The 17,856-nt window shown below is 22.4% G+C and overlaps 8 protein-coding genes across 8 annotated transcripts; 4 read left to right on the top strand and 4 right to left on the bottom strand. All coding sequences in view use genetic code 6, as the record gives it.

Annotated features, from left to right (window-relative positions):
- Positions 1 to 848: 848 nt before the first annotated feature.
- On the top strand, positions 849 to 2,233 carry TTHERM_00498180 (cytidine and deoxycytidylate deaminase zinc-binding region protein; the record flags this gene model as incomplete). Its single annotated transcript, XM_001028006.2, has 6 exons — positions 849 to 1,322; positions 1,414 to 1,510; positions 1,560 to 1,662; positions 1,712 to 1,800; positions 1,861 to 2,042; positions 2,099 to 2,233. The coding sequence occupies 6 exons, from the start codon at positions 849 to 851 to the stop codon at positions 2,231 to 2,233; spliced, it is 1,080 nt and encodes a 359-aa protein (XP_001028006.2).
- A 113-nt stretch (positions 2,234 to 2,346) lies between these two features.
- On the bottom strand, positions 2,347 to 2,862 carry TTHERM_000498179 (hypothetical protein; the record flags this gene model as incomplete). The annotated part of the gene is made up of 4 exons (XM_012801069.1): positions 2,347 to 2,404; positions 2,470 to 2,513; positions 2,641 to 2,703; positions 2,773 to 2,862. 4 exons carry the CDS (start codon positions 2,860 to 2,862, stop codon positions 2,347 to 2,349), a joined length of 255 nt encoding a protein of 84 aa, XP_012656523.1.
- A 197-nt stretch (positions 2,863 to 3,059) lies between these two features.
- On the top strand, positions 3,060 to 5,486 carry TTHERM_00498170 (hypothetical protein; the record flags this gene model as incomplete). Its single annotated transcript, XM_001028005.3, has 5 exons — positions 3,060 to 3,482; positions 3,581 to 4,121; positions 4,671 to 4,828; positions 4,882 to 5,260; positions 5,311 to 5,486. Exons 1-5 carry the CDS (start codon positions 3,324 to 3,326, stop codon positions 5,484 to 5,486), a joined length of 1,413 nt encoding a protein of 470 aa, XP_001028005.3. The 5' UTR covers positions 3,060 to 3,323.
- Positions 5,487 to 6,247: 761 nt separating this feature from the next.
- Positions 6,248 to 7,900, top strand: TTHERM_00498160 (hypothetical protein; the record flags this gene model as incomplete). The annotated part of the gene is made up of 6 exons (XM_001028004.2): positions 6,248 to 6,757; positions 6,816 to 6,965; positions 7,017 to 7,133; positions 7,191 to 7,268; positions 7,341 to 7,722; positions 7,779 to 7,900. Exons 1-6 carry the CDS (start codon positions 6,362 to 6,364, stop codon positions 7,898 to 7,900), a joined length of 1,245 nt encoding a protein of 414 aa, XP_001028004.2. The 5' UTR covers positions 6,248 to 6,361.
- A 1,706-nt stretch (positions 7,901 to 9,606) lies between these two features.
- Positions 9,607 to 11,623, top strand: TTHERM_00498150 (AAA domain protein; the record flags this gene model as incomplete). The annotated part of the gene is made up of 2 exons (XM_001028003.3): positions 9,607 to 10,316; positions 10,822 to 11,623. The coding sequence occupies 2 exons, from the start codon at positions 9,607 to 9,609 to the stop codon at positions 11,621 to 11,623; spliced, it is 1,512 nt and encodes a 503-aa protein (XP_001028003.2).
- Positions 11,624 to 12,041: 418 nt separating this feature from the next.
- TTHERM_00498140 (3' exoribonuclease family 1 containing protein) lies at positions 12,042 to 13,226 on the bottom strand (the record flags this gene model as incomplete). Its single annotated transcript, XM_001028002.1, has 1 exon — positions 12,042 to 13,226. The coding sequence occupies one exon, from the start codon at positions 13,224 to 13,226 to the stop codon at positions 12,042 to 12,044; it is 1,185 nt and encodes a 394-aa protein (XP_001028002.1).
- An 836-nt stretch (positions 13,227 to 14,062) lies between these two features.
- TTHERM_00498130 (3' exoribonuclease family 1 containing protein) lies at positions 14,063 to 15,181 on the bottom strand (the record flags this gene model as incomplete). The annotated part of the gene is made up of 1 exon (XM_001028001.2): positions 14,063 to 15,181. The coding sequence occupies one exon, from the start codon at positions 15,179 to 15,181 to the stop codon at positions 14,063 to 14,065; it is 1,119 nt and encodes a 372-aa protein (XP_001028001.2).
- A 1,212-nt stretch (positions 15,182 to 16,393) lies between these two features.
- On the bottom strand, positions 16,394 to 16,699 carry TTHERM_000498129 (transmembrane protein, putative; the record flags this gene model as incomplete). The annotated part of the gene is made up of 1 exon (XM_012801068.1): positions 16,394 to 16,699. One exon carries the CDS (start codon positions 16,697 to 16,699, stop codon positions 16,394 to 16,396), a length of 306 nt encoding a protein of 101 aa, XP_012656522.1.
- Between the last annotated feature and the right edge of the window lie 1,157 nt (positions 16,700 to 17,856).

Below are 17,856 nucleotides of genomic sequence, written 5' to 3'. Positions count from 1 at the left end.
CAAAGGTAATAGTGTAATTATCTAGTTCTTTTATCTGAGAGAGTATGCTTTTTTCTATCGAGTGTTAGTGTAGCAATTTTCTAAAGTGCATTGAGAGATTGAGACAGAAATGTTTAGAACTTATTCACAATAAATTAACTTAAGAAAAATAATAACTTACTTAATCAATTCACAATTAGCCATTATGAATAACTAAACTAAAACATAAAGCTAATTTATTACTTATACATAAAGGCTTTATTAATAATTAATTAAATATACCAGTTTAATGAAATTTATACTAATCTTTTTCTAATTTAATATTATTATGTGTTTAACTTTAAGTATTCTCCTTAATTTCTTATTGCACTACTCTCATCTTATCCTCATTCATTTTTCTATATCAAATTTTAATTTTTTTCTACTTTCTTTCCATTTAAGATTTTTCTAAATTCCCTTTTGAAAAACCATAAAATTTATAATTTTGCTTATTTCTTTCATTTCTTAATTGTTAAAAACTCAAATTTGATTTTAACATGAAATTTTTCCTCTCTTAAATATTAAATTCAATATTAAAATTGAGTAAAATAGCGCATTTTTGCTTATTTAATAATTATGATTGTAGTTTATAATTGAAAATCGAGTGATTACAAATTCTTATTGAAACTAGAATATTTAATTATTTAAATAATAATATTCAAAAGTATTTTAAACCTAATTTAAGAATTAAATCTTTTATTAGTATTTACCATTTAAGAATAAATTAGTCTTAAAAATATAAATTTGATAATGGTCATTAAAAATCGCTATTTAAATCTAATTAAATTGTAAATTAAAAATCTTAATACTAAAATTAAAAATTTTTAGAAATGGCTGAGAAAAATAACAAGAAATAATTCTAAATTATAATTGGCTTAGTAGGAAAGATCTGCTCTGGAAAAACAACCTTTTGTGAATTGATTACTAAGAGAGGTCTTAGATGCATAAAAGGAGATGATATTCCCTTGGAGAACCTAATCTAACTTATTGTTAAACTTAGAAAATAAGGAGCAACATAATAGGAATTGAAATAAATTTTAATGGAAGAAATAAATACCATTAAAGCAAATCTTAAAAATTAATATGAAAAAAGATGCAAAAAACTGTTAGAAGAATGGACATTACCTACAATAATTAGTAGAATTTACACGAATAATGAAGTTTAATTTTTATCAAAAAGAAATTTCTTCCATAAAATATACTTGGACTGTCCTTTACTAACACGCTTTGAAAACTTCAAAAATAAATATAACAAATATTCAGGTGATATAGACCTAAATATGTTTTGCCTTTTAGATGATTGCGTAAACTAGAATTTTAGCTTGACAATTTATTTATTGATTTATTTGTTTATTTTCATTAATAGAATATTAATTTATGCCTTAAAATATAAAGGTTAATTATGGGTTGAATATTTAAGGTATCATTCAAGAATTTAAAGTAACAGTAAGTAATGAAGGAAGTGTAGATGATTTAGATAATTACATTTCAAGTAATATTTGGCATTTTATCAAAAGTTTTAAAATTAATTTTATTAATAGAAAATGAAAAAAAAATACTGAGAGAATATAAGCCAAGCTGGGATGAATATTTCATGAGGTTAGCAGTAGAGGTAAAAAAAAGAAGCAACTGCAATAAAAGAAGGTATAAGATATTAAACATATATTAATTTAATTCTTCGTTTTGTATATAGTGTAGGAGCTATTTTGATTTCTAAAGAAAAAAGAATTCTTTCAACAGGATATAATGGAACTCCATTAAGGATGAAGGATTGCTTTTACGGTATGCATCATTGAAAGAGATATATATTATAGTTTATCTAATTTAATATTTTATTTTTAGGAGGCTGTGAAAGATGTAATCAAAATACTGCATAAGGTTAAGGTTTAGACTAATGCTGGTGCATCCATGCTGAAGAGAACTGCTTATTAGACATTGGTGTAAGAGAGAGCAAGTAATTTGAACCAACTATGTATACAACCCTCTTCCCTTGTAGAATGTGTGCAAAAGTTATAATTTAAAGTGTAATAATTATTTTTAATGAGTTTTATCTTTCAAACACTTATTTATCAATAATTAGGGAGTAACTAGAATAGTTTACATGGAAGATTTTGATAGTAATAAAAGTAAAGATATTATTGATGAATACAACAATTAGAATCCAAGTCATATGTTGATTCTTTAAAAATTATCTTTAGATGATTATGTTTACTGATAAATTTATTTACATATAATAAAATAAAGAACTAATTAGTTAATTAATTTTTTTTATCCTAAATAAATAGTTGTATATTAAAATATATTTTTTTTATTAATTAACCACTTCAATCAATACTTTTTGTTAACTTCTACATTCAACTTAAGTTTATCAATAGTTTCTTTGGCCCTATTCATAAATTAAATAAAAAATATGAATTGTAATTATTTAGTTTTAATATATAAAGTATTTACATATTCTTTGATTTTTCTGCTTCCAAAACACTTTTATTCAAGTTCTTAATAATTATTTTCATACAAAAACAAATGAGCAATTAATAATTTTTAAAAATGATGGTTTAATCAAATAATAGATAAACTAAATCCACATTTTTGTTAGGTTTATAATTATTTTTAAAAATTTACATTCGAAATATTCATCATGTCTTTGTCTAATTTAGAAAACTCAGATATTAAATTATCAAATATCTATTATTTTGATTTTTAAAGTGAAGATTAATATAATTAGTGAGGGTCTTTTTTATTTTTATTGGTTACTTTTGAATTAAATGAGTTCATTGCTTGATCGACATTATTTTACACTTAAGTAAATAGTTCTGTGCACTCATTTGTAAGTTCCGCAGACATTTTTATATAAATTTTATTGAAAAAAATGGGGTTTGAGTTGTTTAAATAGTAAGAAGGTAAAATAAAGTGAATTAAGATTTAATTAATAAATTAATAATAAGGATATTTAATTAGCGGAATATTAGCACAAACAAACAAACAAACTACTTTAGTTTTGCATAAAAAAATATTAATTATTAAACAAATTAAAAATTATTTAAATCAAGTTAATCAGTAATAATTTTTACTATATTAAGTATTAAACGATATTTTTACTTTACTTTTAATAACTATTTGAGTAAAGAAATATAATTAATAAAAATTCTTATTTATTTGAACATTTTCCGTAGAATAGAAGGAGAACCAAGCAACAGCAAACCATATCCTAAAGATTCGATAATAGATTACTAGCAAATTAAATAGCTTGCAGGCTATTCATAGACAAATCTTCTTCTTATCATAGTTTTTAGTGGTTGTATTATATGGGCATTGATATTTCAAAACCTAATTAGACATAAGGCACTAATAAAAACAGCAATTTATAATTCAATAATCACAAAAGCGAAACCATTTAAAAGATGATTTTAAGGGTTTAAAGTTAAATAGAGAAAGGAGAGCTGAGCTAACCTACTTAGTATTAAGTAAAATAAATAATCAGATTAAAATTTTGATAATCTCATTAATTTTCTAGAGAAAGCCATTTAAGATTTAAAATATTTATTTATACTATTTAAACTAGAATTAATCATCAATGCAAGGAAGACAATAAATTCAATAGCAATAGTAATAAACTTAGAATTAATATTATTAGACACCCTAAGGGTAAATGTAAATGCAACAGTAGCAGAGATTTTAACAAAATATGTAATACTAGCCAGGAAATTATCAACAAGTGAATGGAAGAATTATATAAATGAATGGGCAAAATTAATAGCCTTAATATGGGTATTAAAATTATCAATAGCTTAAAATTAAAGTGAATTGCAATGTTAATGAGTACCTGTTTCAAAAGCTACCTTCTTCAGTTTTATACATGATACTTTCCTTTTTGATGAATGATTATATTAGCATAATAATGGTATCTCCTTTATGGTACTATAAGTTACACGAATGTATTGAAACAGAGCTACTCAAAATAGACAACGATTTCATAAAAAGCTATTCCAATGCCTTGTTGTTCAAAAATTCCTATCTTACTATTAAGCCAATAAAAGTAAATAACCATTTTGGATTTAGAATGGATAGAAATATTTGTGCAGAAGTACTCCCATCAATTAGTAGTAAGAATTTATTCTATATAGATAATTAATTTCCATAAAAACATAAATAATAATATTTTTTATCCTATAAAATATCTTTATTTTTATAAATATTATTTATTTTACTATTAACATTTTAAGTTTAGCTATTAATATTGCTTAAGTTATTTTTAAAATAGGGAAAATGTTTTAAAATAAGCTAAGAATATTAAAAATAAAATATGAAATATATCAAAATAAAAAGGTTCTGAACAATAAATTTTATTATAATATTTTTAATAATAATCTATCAAATTAAGATAAAAAACTTTTAATTATTTTTAAAATAATTTTCAGTTTTAGTGAAAAAACTTTTTTGTTTTTTTATTAAATAAACTAAAAATAATCTATCAGATGATATATTTCTAAAGCTTTATTTTGAGATATTTTCTTTTAAATTAGGAATAAAATTTTATTTTTAAATATGTTAGTGCATAGCTTAATAAAGTTGAAAAAATATTTTATAATTTTTATGATTAAATGTAATTATTAAATCTAATTATTTATTTATCAATTTATTTATAAAATTAGATAAAACAGTCAGCATTAAATATACTTACAAATCATTCAGAAGAGTAGATGAATATAAAAGTTAACAAAAGCAGAAAAAATATCTCTGTGAATACCATATAGATGCAGTCCAAAAGAAGAGCTCTCGTACAATTTGGGCTTATAAAGACGATTGCAATGTAAATAAACTTGTGTTTATATAGTTTATAGATTAATTTAAAAAAAATATTAGCATAATTATGACAAAAAAAAAGTAGCATTTATTTAGCCTATAACTCCAGTAAAAATAGGAGATAACATTAAAATATCAGTAAACTTTTTTAACATGAATGGACTAGTCAACATATATAGCATTCAATGGAAAGAATTAACTACTGGTAGCATACCCAGTGTACCAATTTATATAGATCCAAATAAGATAGACAATTACGAGAAAGAGAGAATTTGTGAAACAGAAGAAATTTACTCAGACTGGGTACTATATGAATATTTCCATAAGATTAATAAAAAGAGGATAGATGATTTTTCACCTTACTTGCATTTAAAAGAAGTTTACTGTGCTGGTGTAGATATAATTACAAGTAAGCATATCTATATCGCTAAACAACCATGTAAAAATATTTAAATCTAAATTATATTTTACATATTAATTTATTAATAGCAAACGGTATTTTGTAAAAAAGCAAAGAAAAGCTAGGTGTATACATATAAATATTAGATGATTCAGAAGATTAAATATGTGAAATAAAAAGAAAAGGTCTTTATTAAGATAATGAAACTACAATCTAGCTTAGAGTAGGAGATATATTTGTTTTTTATATAAGTAGTGGAGATTGATTAAAACATTAAAGCTCTCCATTTTAATCTTTACAAAAGATAAATATAATTTTCTAATATTGATTTTTACTAAATAACAAATTGATAAATAATAGATAAACCATTTTTATTATTGACATAATTCTAGTCAATCGATAAATTTTGCTTTTAAAATTATAAAAAAATTTTATTTTAACAATTAAGAAGATGTTATGATTTACATTTAAATATTTATATAATTTAGTTTTAACTTCATTCTAAAATTTAAGTAACTAAAATTTAAAGATTTTCAAACTTTTCTATTTCTTGATTTCTTGGAATTGAAGATAGATAAGCTAGATAAATAAAATTTATTTTTGTAAATTAATATGAACTTATTTATGTTTTGAGATAATTTGAAAACATAAAAATTTTAATCAATCAGGAGGCATATGTGAAGGAAAATATTATGAAAATTCACTTAAAATTAAATTAAGAAGACATATATTTTATGTAAAATTTAAATTTTAGAAGAAAGTTTATTAATTAAAAATTTAAAATAAATAAAAATATTTTCTTTTGGAAGATGAAGCTAAGTGTAGATTGAAATAATTCAAAGTTTATTAAATCTATTATATTGAATAAGTCAAGCTTATAATTTTATTGTGTTAAATACAACACCTAAATACCATTCAATTAGTTTTAAACATTAATATTTATTTCATTAAAAAATTAAATAATATTTGGTAAAATATTAACCATATATACAAGTAATATCCTCAAATATCAAATAATTTGCAAGCAAAAATTATATATTTAGTGAAAAAGATTGCAAATAAACACCAATAGTTATCAAATTAAAGTTTTAATTGAATTAGTTTAACTTTATAGCACTATATTTTCAAACCATAATTAAAATGGCTAGCAATTTAATTTATAATACCCCAAAATATTATTAAGGTCCTTAGAGTTCTTAGAATTCTCCTAGATCAACAACAGATAGATCGCATTCATTAAATCATTCAAGCAATTTGTACTTAACAGCTACTTCATTTAACGCAAACAATCTCATCCATAATGTAGCTATTATGGATATGTATGATACTTCTTACAACAAATCGATGAAAATTACCGACTAGAGATATTTATACAAAAAAGCAGAAAATGAAGCTTAACTTTTATATAACAGAATTCGTTTTATTAACTAAGAAGAACAAAAAACGCTAAAAAAAATAAATGATACACAAAAGAAGGCAAGTGAAATACTCTCATTTAGAGAGCGTAACATTAAAACCTCAGAAGAGAGAAAAAGAGTAGAGATTTTATTAGACATAAAGGGATATTATTAAATTGATCATTTTAAATAAATAGAGAAAATAAGAATATGAAGAATAGGTTGTCTAAAAGCATCAATAAGTCCAAGAAGTGAAAGACATTTCAAAAATTGCTAAGTAACTTATAAACGAATCTATTTAACATAAGGTTCAATAAGAAGCATAATAACTTAAGCAATCAAAAATAGTAAAATTTATATCATCAAAGATTAAATATTAAGTTAGCTATTAATAAAAGAAATATAAAGAATACATCAACAGAGTTAGCGAGGACCTCTTTCAATAAAAGCTTTCTAAAACTAATTCTATCAAATCCCAAGAACGAGAAGCAGAGTATCGTAAAGAAAAAATATAAGTAATAAATAAATAAATGCTTTTATATTTATGATATTAAACAATTCTATTGTAAAAGGAATTGAAAGTTCAAAGAGCTAAAGGAAACTATTCTAAGAAGTTGCACTAAGAAGTTCAGAAAAGAGAAATTAAAGAAGTAAATAAATATTAAATTAATTTTAAAGCAATGTTGATTTATTTATAAATAATTCTTATTTTGCTTATCTAGTTTGAGGTATAGCAGCTAGAAAAATAGGAAATGAAAATGGTCTAGAATTTAAAAAATACATAAACTTTACAAACAAAGGCTATGAAGGATTTCGAAGATATACTAATTTAAGCAAGAAATACATCTCCAAGCCAGTAACTATCTTTAAGTAAAAATTTATAGCAATACTATAGTCCTTCAAGTCCTCATAGGAATACAGCAAAAGGAATACGCAAGCACCATTACTATGCAGTCAATAATTCTGTGCTGGTTGAAAGGTTACATAAACAAAGTCCTTCAGTTGATAAATCTCATAGAGGGAATTCGTAGAATGCTAACCATGTTAACTTATAAATTAATGCATTTTCATACAATCCTATTTCTGAAGGAACAACTCCAAATAGTAATTAATTACAATTTCTATAAATAACTTTATGTAATAAATTTGTTTTCCAAAAGGCAATAGAAGAGTCATAGATGCTCTCAAAGGCTAAGATAAATAAAGTTCCTCTAGACGTAGCTCAGCTTAAAACTCTCCTGCATTCCATGAAATAAGTACCGATGGATCTAAAAATTAATGAAATACAAAAAAATAATCTAGTTTAATTTTATATAATTTAATTAAAAATATTTGTACATATGATGACTAATAAAAACAAACTAGCTGCTTCAATATCTATCTATTTTTAATAAATTTAATAAAATTATAATAAATCTTTATCTTTTTTCTAAAAAATAAAAACAAAATAATTAAATCTATTATACTTCGTTTCATTTTAATTTTATATTATGCTTTTGAAAATAAATAAATTTGATGGGTCAACTAATAAAATAAATTATTAAAAGGAGTTTGGTATATAAATAAATTACATTTATCCCCAAACTATATTTAAAGGGGTACTCTAAATTGTTCTATAAAAAACTTTAATAGGTATGTTAAATATAATATTACTAGTAAATTTCTCAAAAATACTGAAGAAGAAACAACACACGAACTGAATGAAATTTTTTAATTTAGAAAAATAATAAAAAATAAATGTCGTTTTATATTTATTTCATTTGAATTTATTTTGTATTTTCTTATTTTTTTAAGAAATAATTAAATCGGTATAAAAATAAAAGATATAGAAATATATGAATTTCCGATTTACTTTTTAAGCCAAAGTCATTTTAGCAAGCAAGCTCATTAAACAAAGATTAACCTACCTACCTACTTTAAATATTGTTAAGGTATTTATTGTCTTAGTCTGAATAAGATTTTAGAGATTACAATAAATAGAACTTCATCAATCAATTTTAAAATGTACTATTTGCTTATCTAATAACAGCAATCATTTATGATGCATTTTACTTTATCTTATGTGTGGTGTTTAATTTAATAAATAATATTAAATAAATATTCACTTTGATGCTTAACTTGTTATAAAATCTTAATCTGTTGCTTGATTGTTAAACAGTAATTAAAGGTAGTTTATATCCTAAATCTCTCCACCAAATAAAATGTAACATTTAACTTTACTAATTATAGCTTTTTATCTATAATTCTCCTTCGTTTTTCATTAAATATTATCGATTTTGATAAAAAATATGCCTCTATTCTATGAAGCTACTTGAGTAAATTTTATAATTCTTGGACATTTCTATTTAAATAACACTTACAAGCATACTTTTCTATGCAGATTGCTTACTTTGTATTTATTCATGCATTAAAATATTTATTTTATTGTGAATACTCTCTCTCATTTAAATTTGTAGAACTCTTAAGAATTCAAAAGATTTTAAATTGATGCTAAGTATAAATGAGATACTAAAATTTGCGGGCTGAAAAATGAGGGACCAAGTTAAGCATGCAGGAATGCATTGTCTATTCAATTACATAAAATTAGTGTTAATGCTAGAAGCATATCTTAAGATATTTAAAATAAAAAAGATTTATTTGAAATTTGGTAAAGCTAGTTAAATATTATAAGAAGAGGAGGGGGACTCTTGCTTTGCTTTGCAATGTAGGCTTTAAAAATTAGCGGCTAATTATAAATAATTTATTTGGATTATTTTTTATCCCAAAATTATTCCTATTTGTTTAAAAAAATTAAACGATCTAAAGAACTAATCATTTAGTTTTAGACAGATAAAATAATCTCATAAAAGGTAGTAGTAAAAGGCTTTATAAACATTTCTTTGACATCATCAAGAAAAGCTTATACCCTCTCACTAAAGCAAGCATAAGTTAATTCTAATATAAGTTATCCTTTATAAAAATTTTGTAAAAAAAACAATCAATATTAATATGAGTGATTCAAATACTTAACTTTCTAGCATCCTTAAGGGATTAGCTCTAGCTGGAAGTGCAGCTATTAGTGCTATTGTAGCCAATAAGTGCTCTCAAAGTATTAACAACAGAGAAGTTTAATTAAAGTAACTTCTCAAGCTCGTAGAATAAAAAGCTGAATCATAAAGTGCTTAACCCTCTGAATTAGATGCTGAAAACGGGCTTGATTAGTAAATTTTGTCAGCTTTTGCAAAATCTAATAACTAAAAGAAAGAAAGCAGCCAAAATTTAGAAAACGAACTTGCTCTTGAAAAGTAGATTTCTAAGTCTGTTAACGAATCCAATAAACTCGTTCATAAAATTTGTATTACTGGTGGTCCTTGTGCTGGTAAAACCTCAGGTTTGGTTCTTCTTTCTGAAAAGTTACGTGATGAAGGTTTTAATGTATTTACTGTCCCCGAAGCTGCTACTATGATAGCAAATGGAGGTGGTATGATTGATATGTCTCATTACGATGACACCTAGTAAATTAATTTCCAAAAGGCCTTGATGAAGACTCAAGTACAACTTGAAGACTCGTTCCATGGTATTGCAAAGCTTTCAAATAGAAAATCTGTTATTCTTTGTGACAGAGGTCTTATGGATGGATCTGCTTATCTTCCCCCTAACCTATGGAACAAGATGCTAGAATAGATGGGTTTAACTGAAGTCCAAATTCGTGATAAAAGGTAATGGATAAAACAATTTATATATTAATTTAATTTCAAAAATTCAAACGTTTTAACACAATTTACCAAGCTCTTAGATAATTTCAACTTAGAATAGTCAGTGAATCAATCAACTTGGATAGTTTAAATAGAATAGATTTAAATAAAAAACAAAATTCATTTAATCAATAAGTAGGTATTTTAAATAATGATCGATCATAGATATTTAAAAAAGCTAAAGCATTATAAGATTGTATTCAGCAAATAAATTTAGACAATTGTTTTATTTAAATTTGATTCTTTTACTGCATTCAATTTAAAGAAATAAATCTAAGATACCTTTCACTCATTCACTGCATATACCTATTCTATTTGTCTTAAATCAAATCAGAGAATCTCTCTTTTGTTTTCTTTTTTAAAATCTTTATTTTTGTAACAAAAAAGAAAATTCTATGAATTTAATCAAAACAAATCTAAATAAAATTTATAATTAATTAAATTAACTTTATTTAAAATAAATAAATAGATACGATTTAGTCATTCATTTAGTAACTGCTGCTGATGGTGCTTAAAATTACTACAACAAGGATAATGATGTCAGACACGAATCTCCTAGTGATGCTATTGTTGTCGACAGAAAGCTTTAACTCGCTTGGTTGGGTCACCCTAACTATTAAATTATAGATAATATTTCAGTGAAGAATTTTGAAGACAAGCTAGATAAGTTAGTAAGTATAGTTAGACTATCAGTTGGTCTCTCAGGATCTCTTAATAAAGTGCATAAAAGATATTTACTCGAATACTCTAACTTTGTTTCATCAAATGAAGCTAACATTAAAATACAAAAGTTCTATATTGAAGATGTCTTCATTTAACACAACTTACCTATTAAAGATAAAAATCATAAAATATATACTAAAGTTCGTAGAAGAGGACAAGGTAGTTAATTTGTCTACTTGTGGTCATAAAATGAATTCATAAATGATGTTTAGGTTTCTACTCAAAAGAAATAACTCAACTTCAAAGAATACCTCTTCTTATTATCTCTTCGTGATCCCACACGCTAACCTCTCCTTAAAGAAAGAATCTGTTTCATGTGGGAAGGTATCTATTATGTTATCGATACTTACTTAAATGTAAAAGAAGGTTTCAGCTTACTCAAAGCTAAGCTTTAAGAAGATTAAGAAATTAAAATCCCTGGATTCATCACTGTTAAACGTGATGTCTCAAATGAAAAGGGCTACACAAGTCGTGTCCTTGCCAAGAAAGATTGGTACGTTCCTGAAGGAGATGAAGAAATATTAAATATCAGAAAGGATTCTCTCTGATTCTTTGGAGAACTAACTAACAACAACTCTTTTAAAATAAATTTAAATTTCAAAAAAACTTGTTTAGTTTATTAGTTTACATTTTATATTAAATTCATTTTACTTTTATAATCTTATTTTTTCTTTTTTAATTAATTAATGCTCACTTCTCATTTCATTTATTCATTTTTAAAAATTCGTGATAACCTCCTCATTTTTACATGGAATTTATGATAAATCATTGTCAGTAAAAAACATAAAATTATTCAAAAAAATTAAAATAATTAAAATATTTTTACTTTGATAAAATAATTTTTTATATTTTTACCTAAAATATTTTTTTATCTTCACAAAAAAAAATAAATAATTTCGAAAATTCTAACTAAAATTTAAATGCAAAGATAGATAATTAATTAATTAAAAAATAAAATATATTCATTCATTAGCTGTCTTAGAATTTGTTTGTGTAATCAAATTTTTCTAAAAAGTATTCTTATTTGCAAATGTATTCAAAATTTTTATAAAATTATTTCTGAGATGCTTCTTTTATTCCAGGATACTCAATTTCTTTTCTTAACTAAGAGAATTACTATCTTATTTCTATCAAATACTTTATCCAATTAGATTCAAAATTATAGAATGTTATGATAATAAAATACATATTAGGCTTCTAATTTATTTATTTTTGCTCTTCATCGTAATAATATGTTTTAATAGTTTTCTTAGTTGGTATTGAAATACCATCTAAAGTAAATATTTCATCTTCAAAAACAACATGGGTATAGTTATTTTACATGAAGCTTTTTATTAAAATTATTATTTTTTCTAACTGCAATCTCCCATTATATTCTCCACCATTCAAAAAGCTACTTAAGCTCTCTTTTAAATTATATTCAATTAGCTTTTAATATATATCATAAACTTCACCTCCTAAAAGCATCATTAAGCCTTAGGAAAATATTTTTTTTAAAAGAATAGGTTTTGCTTGGTTTATATTGACAGTGCCTAACTCTATTTCAAATAATTCATTAGGAAATTTTTCTTAAGCCCATTTTTTAACTACTGACTCAAACTCTGGTTATGCCTAATCAATTTTTTCTTAGAATGATTAATTAAAAATATTTTTATCAGAAAAGGCATTTAAAATATAGGATAAATGCTAGTTAGTCCACTGCTAATATTATTCTAATAAATTAGCCAAATTATAATACAAGATATCTTATTTATTTTTAAAAATCTATATTAGATACTTATAATCCTCGTATCCTTGAGAGTAGATTTGTAAATTTAAATCAATGGTTTCATTTACCTTATCTAAATAAATCTAATCTATTCTTCCTACTCCTGCATCTGCGTATCCAAAGTATCTATGCTTATTATAATCTTCATTATCATAACTCTTAAAGATTTTAAATAAAAAATAAATATAAATTGGTTCTTGGTTCAAATTCATCACACTGCAAGGTATATTTGGATGCACCAAAACTTAAACTTACTTTTTCTTTTTATATCTATTCATATTTGCCTTTACTATTTTATCGCTTTCGGATTTAGGATATTTTTATCTTTTTATAGCAATTTAAGTTTCATTTTTTTAAATTTTTTCTTCTTCTTCTATTTCCATTTTTTTTTTTCAGATTTATTTTTTTTTATTATAAAAAAATGTTTATGTAATCTAAAATTCCTTTCTTTACTTAATAACAAAAAAATCAATTAATTCTATGAATACCTTAAAATAAACAATTCTACTGGTAATGATTTTTCTTAATATTCTCAGAAATAGTTTTTATTTTTATATAAGTTGTTCAATAAATAAAATAAAAAATTTGGAAGCAATTTAATATTAAAGTGTAAAGCTTTCATTTTTTTTAAGTAAAAAATAGCTCGCATTTAATTACAAATTCTATTTACTAGTGATTTTTAATTAATATCCATTCAGTCTTTCATCTATTTTAATTAATTAATGTAGTAGAAAAATAACAAATTTAATTTCAATATTAGAATTAAATAGAAGCATTAAAAAAAATAATCTTTACAGTTAAAAAAAGTCTTTTTTTCTATTTTAGTTTAAAATGCGTATTAAATATGATAAATTATTAACTGAAAAACTATAAATCATTTACATGTAATTAAAGACTAAAATAATTTCCTAAATAATTATTTTAATCAATTTTCTTTAAATATGATTTATAGTCTTGCTTTAAATTTATAATTTTTTGAGCACAATTTGCTTTAAATAATAAAAATAATTCTTTTAAAGTTTAAATTATTTAAAGATAAGAAGATAAGGTGAAAAATTATAAAAATAAATATTTCTTTGACTATTATTTTTGGCAATTATTTTAGCCCCAAAATGAATTTAAACTTGTATAATTTAAAATAATTTTCAATAAAATTCTATTCAACAACTTAAATAGCTACCAGATATTAAATTACATTATAATTTGATTTATTTTTCTTTCATATGTATTTAAACTTTTCTAAAAAATATTCTTATTGACATGCATACTCAAAATTTTAGAAAATGTTTCCTTAAAAGCTACTATTTTAAAAGTTTGGATGTTTATTATTCTTAAAGAAATTAGATAATAGTTCGTTTCTTAAGTTAATTAAACGCTAGATTTGAGATGCATCGAAGTCATACGTTCTAATTATAAAAAACATTAAGTTTTATTCTTTTGTTATTTATCTATTTCTATGATTATAAAATAACATTTTTGATTTTCTTTTAGCTGGTAGCACTAATCCTTCAATAGTTATTACTTCATCTTCTGTTTCTATGTATTTCTAATCACTCAAAATCTATTTAAACGTATTGATCTTTTTTTCAAGCTAAATTCTTCCACTAAATTCTTAACCATTCATCAAATTATCAAGCTCAATTTTCATGTTTTTCTAAGAAAGTTATGAAAAAAAAGTTTAGATATCTCTTGCTAAAAACTCAATTATATTTTTTGAGAATATTTTTTTTTTAATATCAGGAATTTTAGATTCAAAATTAATGAACCCTAATGATAATTCATAAATTTCATTTTGAATATTTTAATTTACCCAATCCATTACATCTTTTTCAAACATATCAAAAGATTCACTTAGTTCTTCTTGAGTAATATATTTCATTTAATTTAATTCATCAATTACTTATTCTAGCTTGCTTATTTATTGCTAACATTTTATTTAATATTTTTCAAGTAGTATAGCAAGCTCATAATACTATTGATCTTGGTATGATTTATACATCTCAATTAAAAACGAAAAATCTCTATTTCCTATGGAATGAGTATTCATTGAAATTTATAAATTTTCATGGATATAGTCTAATTTAATCTAATCTATACTACAAAAACCAGAATCAGTAAATCCATAATTTCTATATTTGTTATAATTCTCATCATCATATCTCTTCATAATTTTTTTGTAAAAAGGAATATATACAGGCTCATTACTAAAGTTTAACAATATATTCTATATTAATGGAATCCAACCAGCTTATTATAGTTTCTTTTTCTTTTTTTTAATCGTTTTCTATTTATAATTTACTATAGTTTATTGTGAATCTTTTTCTTTTTCTTCTTCCATTAGTTTGTTTAAAGTTCTTTTGATACAAATTAATTAATTTATTTAATTAATTGATGTAATTCTTTAAAGTCATAAATTAATAGATTATATCATATCCTTATCAGAAAATTTGTTTATTTTAATCTGAAATACCAATCAATATCTGATAAAAGTGAAAAGGGAATCAAGTAAATAGCAATATATAATTTACTAGTACTTTTTTGGACTTAATAGTTATTGAGTTTGATAAAAAAATCTTTGATAAATTAAATTAATTTTTTAAAAGTAAATTTAAAAAATATTTGTTTTTCGAAATAAATTTATAAAGTGTAAAAATGAATATTATTTAATTTTAGAAATAAAAAAAATTATCAAATTAGCTATTTTATTTATTATTTTTCAATTTATTTATTCAACTCTTAAAAATTATATTAATTTATGAAAAACAATAAGAGAGACTTTATTTATGAGTTTTATAAAGTTCACAATGCATTAAATAAAAGAATAAAATACTTTACTTTTGAATGGTAAAAAAAATTTACATATATTTTTTAAAGACGACAATTAATACATTTTTATACTTTTTATTTTTTAAATCTCTAATTTTTTAATTTTCGAATAGAAGAAATCACTTTTTAAAATAATTGAATTTCTCTAAAAAATACTCTTATTTACATATAAATTCAAAGTTATTCTAAACTTAGTTTTAAATTTTGCTTGAATATTCTTCTTATTAAATTTGTTTGGGTATTTACTATAGAGTATATCTAGTCTCTAATAAATATCTTATCCAACTTGGCTCAAAATTGTATAGAGTCACATAAAAAAAATGAAATTAGTGGTATTAGACCACCTCATTTTTCTGATAATCATAACAATAGTATTTCAGTGTTTTTTAAGTTGGGATAGTAATTCCGTCAATTGTAAATATCTCATCTTAAAATGTCAGCTAATCATTATAATTTTATCTAATCATCCATTATAAAATTTTAATTGTTTTTTCAAGTTACATCTCGCCATTAAATTCTCCTCCATTTAAAAAATTTTGAATAACATCTTTCAAATTAAGATCAATAAGCTTTGAGTAAATTTCTTCAAGGTCACCACCTAAAAATAACATCAAATTTTTGGAGTAAATCTTTTTCTTGAGAGTTGGTTTACATATATTTATTTTAGCTACGCATAGTTCGATTTCATACAATTCGTTAGCTAGCTCTTCGCAAGCCCATTGCTTCACAGTTTGTTCAAATTCTGGATAAGCTTAATCTATTCTTTCTTGTATATTATCAGGAGATTCGTTTTTATCTGAAAATAAATTTACAATAATTTTTGAAAGATCGTTAATATGAATTTGATATTATTTTAAGGCAACAGAGAGATTTAAGTAAATCTGACTTTATTTTCTTTTGAACATTTTTATTAATTTTTAAAAATTATCAACTCCTGAAGAAAAGAAATCAAAATGTATGTCAATAGTTTAATATATCTTATCAAGTTATACATACTCAATCTTTGCTATCTTAGCATCTGCAAACCCATAATTCCGATACTAACAGTAACTTTCTTGTTCATAACTTTTATATATCTTTATTAAAAAATATATGTATATCGGCTCATCGTCAATTTCTTTAAGCTATTAGTAAAGCTTTGAAATTTTAAGAACCTTTACCTTCTTCATTTTTTAGATTTAATTTTTTTTTGTTAGAGCGCTATTTTTTTGCTGATACTGTGTAATATTTTTTTAGTCATTTGCTTAGTTTTATTTTTTTTATTCTTTCTATTATTGTTATATCATTTAATGTTGGATCATTATTTTAAAACCTTTTATTTATTCAAAAATTTTGATTAACTATAATTTTTAAAATATAAATTAATAATAATATTATTAATATTATGACTAAATAAATATGCTGCAATTTCTCATATAATATAAAAAGGTAATCACCTTAGAAATACATGATTTTGTGGTCATAGAAAAAATAAATTAAAAATCGGTTTTAATATAAATTGCCTTACTCAAAGAGGAATTAGAGTAATTAATAATTAGCATGAATTTTAGGTTTACAAATAAAATATATGATTCTTAGCTAATCTTATTCATGTATTAATAAAAAAATGTAATTAACTAAATAATCTTCCATAAATAATATTATTCACTTTATATGATATTTGTCTATTCTAAATTTATTTAAATTTAAAACTTGTAGTGATTGATTTATTATTATTTATTTAAAATTTGAAAATTTTTTCTGACCATAATTTAACAGAAAAAATTCTTCAAAGTTATTATAGAAATAAAAAAACTTAAGTTTTAAATAAATAATTAAATTTAGATAAACCAAATAAATGAAATCTTTCAAATATATTATTTTTTAAATCATTATTTACTAATTAAGCATAACCATTTTTATCTATAAAACTTCTACATTTTATAATAAACTTTAATAATTTATTTTTTTATTTATCTATGAATTAAAATAATAAAAGTTTAGAATTCTTGTAAGCTAACTAAATCATAAAAATAGAAATAGCCCTTATTTATTATCAATACACATTTTATAGAAAACTTTAATAAATGAGTAATTTATTAATTTAAAAATTAACTAAAATAATAAAATTTTTAGAATTTAAAAAATAAGCTTGTTCATAAAAATAGAAAAAGTGTTTAAACAAAAGTATTAATATGCAAACTTGAA

Source organism: Tetrahymena thermophila (genome assembly GCF_000189635.1).
Source record: "Tetrahymena thermophila SB210 genomic scaffold scf_8253815, whole genome shotgun sequence".
Taxonomy (NCBI): domain Eukaryota; phylum Ciliophora; class Oligohymenophorea; order Hymenostomatida; family Tetrahymenidae; genus Tetrahymena; species Tetrahymena thermophila.
Note: the sequence above shows the minus strand (reverse complement) of the source record. Positions and strands in the feature narration are given on the sequence as shown.